General features: G+C 42.5%; 1 protein-coding gene across 1 annotated transcript; it reads left to right on the forward strand.

Annotated features, from left to right (window-relative positions):
• Positions 1–767: 767 nt before the first annotated feature.
• Positions 768–2,806, forward strand: SARC_12276 (hypothetical protein; the record flags this gene model as incomplete). The annotated part of the gene is made up of 4 exons (XM_014293619.1): positions 768–839; positions 1,431–1,611; positions 2,220–2,380; positions 2,672–2,806. 4 exons carry the CDS (start codon positions 768–770, stop codon positions 2,804–2,806), a joined length of 549 nt encoding a protein of 182 aa, XP_014149094.1.
• Positions 2,807–3,211: the final 405 nt, after the last annotated feature.

Raw genomic sequence — 3,211 nt, forward strand, 5'->3', positions numbered from 1 at the left:
ATATATAGTTCTGACTTCTGCACCCAACTATTACGATAAGAATAATCACCCTCATCTCGAACGACCACCGTAACCAGTCGTCATATCTCATTAATATCTAGTTCCCTACACATGTGATGTTCGCATACATTGATGTATATATAGGGTGATGATGTTCCTGACAGTTCTTCTGAGGTCCAATGTGGCGCTCCACGGGTCGATGTTTAAGAGTGTTCTAATGTCCCCTGTCTCGTTTTACGACTCAAATCCGGCCGGTCGCATTCTTAACCGATTCTCCAAGGTATATCAATGAAGTATTTTTTTCTGCTTCTTAGCTTACTATAGTATTCTGCAAACTGAATACTCGATTGGATGACTGTTGTAGTTTGATAAAAAACTAGACGAGAAACGTATACTATATTCTGTCACTACATTCGTGTACCTGGAGGGACATGCACATATGCAATCTATCTCAATGGCACTAGTTTGCAATCAAGCAGACTTGGATACACACACACAACACACACACACACACACGCACACACACACACATATGTATATATGTATATATGTATATATATCATTATATATATCGTTATATATAATTATATATATTTTTTACATATTTATATATATAATATATTTATATATATGTATATATGTATATCACATGCGTAGGAATTTAGTATGTATCGATGTGTTGACGTAGCTATACTACATACACATGCACCCTTACCTTGTCATCTGAGTGCGCAGTCACTGATGTATACGAATATACCTTCGGGTCTATGCAGGACATTGGAACCATGGACGATACGCTACCGTACACCGCATACGACACACTGCAGGCTAGTTTTATGGTAAGCATATCTGTTAAGCTTAGTATCATATGTGGAGACGATGACTTGTCCGTGCCTGTACATGTATGATACATCTATTCACTCAATGCATGTATTCTATGTTGAGATTATTATACGTGAGTACATGTCTGGCATTTATAGTATCTATATGTGACAAACTGGCCTTGTTTTAGTGCATCAGTGGTAGGCCTTCATCATGCAGAACGCGTGCCTCAGTCCTCACAATCATGAATCATCAGTGCGAGCATCGTCCTACTAGCTGTGTATCTATATGCGGACTATATCACAACAATCTCCTTGTCATGGATCGGCACAGAGTGCAGGTATCCTTATAATGCGATTTGATTATCCTTGTTCTACTGGTTGATTCTCCTGCCGTATGCGTTCCTGGCCATTGCACCGCAAGTGTCTCTGCTCATGCTGCGTTATCGTCGCGTCATGCGTGACCATCACATACCCATGAATACATGCAAATAATTGATATATATATATATATATATATATATATGTATATATGCTCTCCTCGTCCCCAGTCAATGTCAGTCCTGTTGTTGCCATGTATATAGATCCTGTTGCCATGGTTACACACAGATTGTAGGCATTCTCATCATGGTGGTGATCATCCTGCCGTGGGTGCTGCTGGCCATTGCGCCGTTAGTGGTCATGTTTGTCTTGTTGCGTCGTTATTTCTTGCCCGCAAGCAGAGATATCAAACGACTGGAGGGTATTGCCAGGTCACCCATATACTCGAACTTCTCATCTGTACTACAAGGTATGCCCATCTTTTAGGGTATTTGAGCATGTGTTTACTGATGTTTACATATACATGTGTATTGATGTCTACATATATATGTGTGTATATTCTACATGTGGAGAATTGGGGAATACAGAGACGTCGATCTGCTGGAGGGCAGCGCGATGTCGCCCATATTCTATCATGTGCATGTAAGCTAGCATATTACATAGGGTTCACACGGAGGTATTGCTAGGTCGCCCATATTCTATCATGTGCATGTAAGCTAGCATATACATAGGGCTCACTCGGAGGTATCGCTAGGTCGTCCATGTACTCGAGCTTCTCACATCTTCTAGAAAGTATCACCCAGATATTTTACTATTTACCCTTTTGCCTTGATCATGGGGCTCTCCATCATCCGGCCCTTTTGTGTACGAACGAAGACAGGGGAACATAAACCTGTACACATACTGTGCATTGCTATACTGTATTACCTTTCTGTGACTTGTTTCTAGAGCAACTGGGCTCTCCATTATCCGGTCCTATTGTGTACGAACGGAGACAGGGGAACATAAACCTGTGCACATACTATACATTACTATATATGTGTAATACCTTTCTATGACCCGTTTCCATGGCAACAGGGCTCTCCATCATCCGGTCCTTTGGTGCCGGTGAGCAGAAGCTGAAAGACTTCTACGCGCAGCTCAACATGCACTCGCGCATGTGGTTCTGCTTTCTGGCAACGCAGCGGTGGCTCGGGTTTCGACTGGATTTCCTGTGCTGTGTACTTATAACTGTGGCGGTATGTGCTGTGCGTGGTTGAATGCTATGTGCCCACACATAAGTATTGAAGTGTGGGTATGTATTTACATTTCTTGTATGCCTACCGTAGACGAAGATATATTTGTGTAGTATGTTTGCATTCGTCTCGCAATTGCTTGCAACTGTAATAGGGGTTATGCCTGCCTAATGTATACCTACACTAAACTACCCCCCACCCATCTCCTACTCTGACTCTCATACAGGGGTATGTCTGCCTAATGTTCATCTGCACTGAACTACCCACCCATCTCCTACTCTGACTCTCATACAGGGGTATGCCTGTATTCCACTGCGCGATACCTTGGGCTCGGGTATAGTAGGGCTGATGCTGTCGTATGTGCTACAGCTACAGGGCGTCTTTCAGTGGGCCGTACGTCAAAGGTATGCTCGAGCGATCGCTGTGTAGTGACACGTATGAGTAGTATGACAAACACAAAACGATATGGCTGGTGTTGAATGGGCATATGTGGAGTTGCACTGAATGATTGCTTTGCCACGTGAACGAGTAGTGCCAGTGCATGGCACCAAATGGTGGTCCGTTTAGGCGACTTCATTGCACGCACATGCATCATTGATGGTCTTGCACTAATACATGGTATTGGATGGGCCTAAAGGCAACGGTACTGAATGTTTGCTGTGAGGTATAGGTCTGCTCCGAATTGTCATCGAACCATTTCACCGCTGCAAATACGTTAAATGCGTATTCTAAATAATGGAATACTCATTTAGCGTATTCTATTTTTGCCTATATATATATATATATATATATATATATGTATGTATGTGTGTGTGTGTGTGTGTGTGTGTNTGT

The sequence above is a fragment of the Sphaeroforma arctica genome (assembly GCF_001186125.1).
Source record: "Sphaeroforma arctica JP610 unplaced genomic scaffold supercont1.2193, whole genome shotgun sequence".
NCBI lineage: Eukaryota > Ichthyosporea > Ichthyophonida > Sphaeroforma > Sphaeroforma arctica.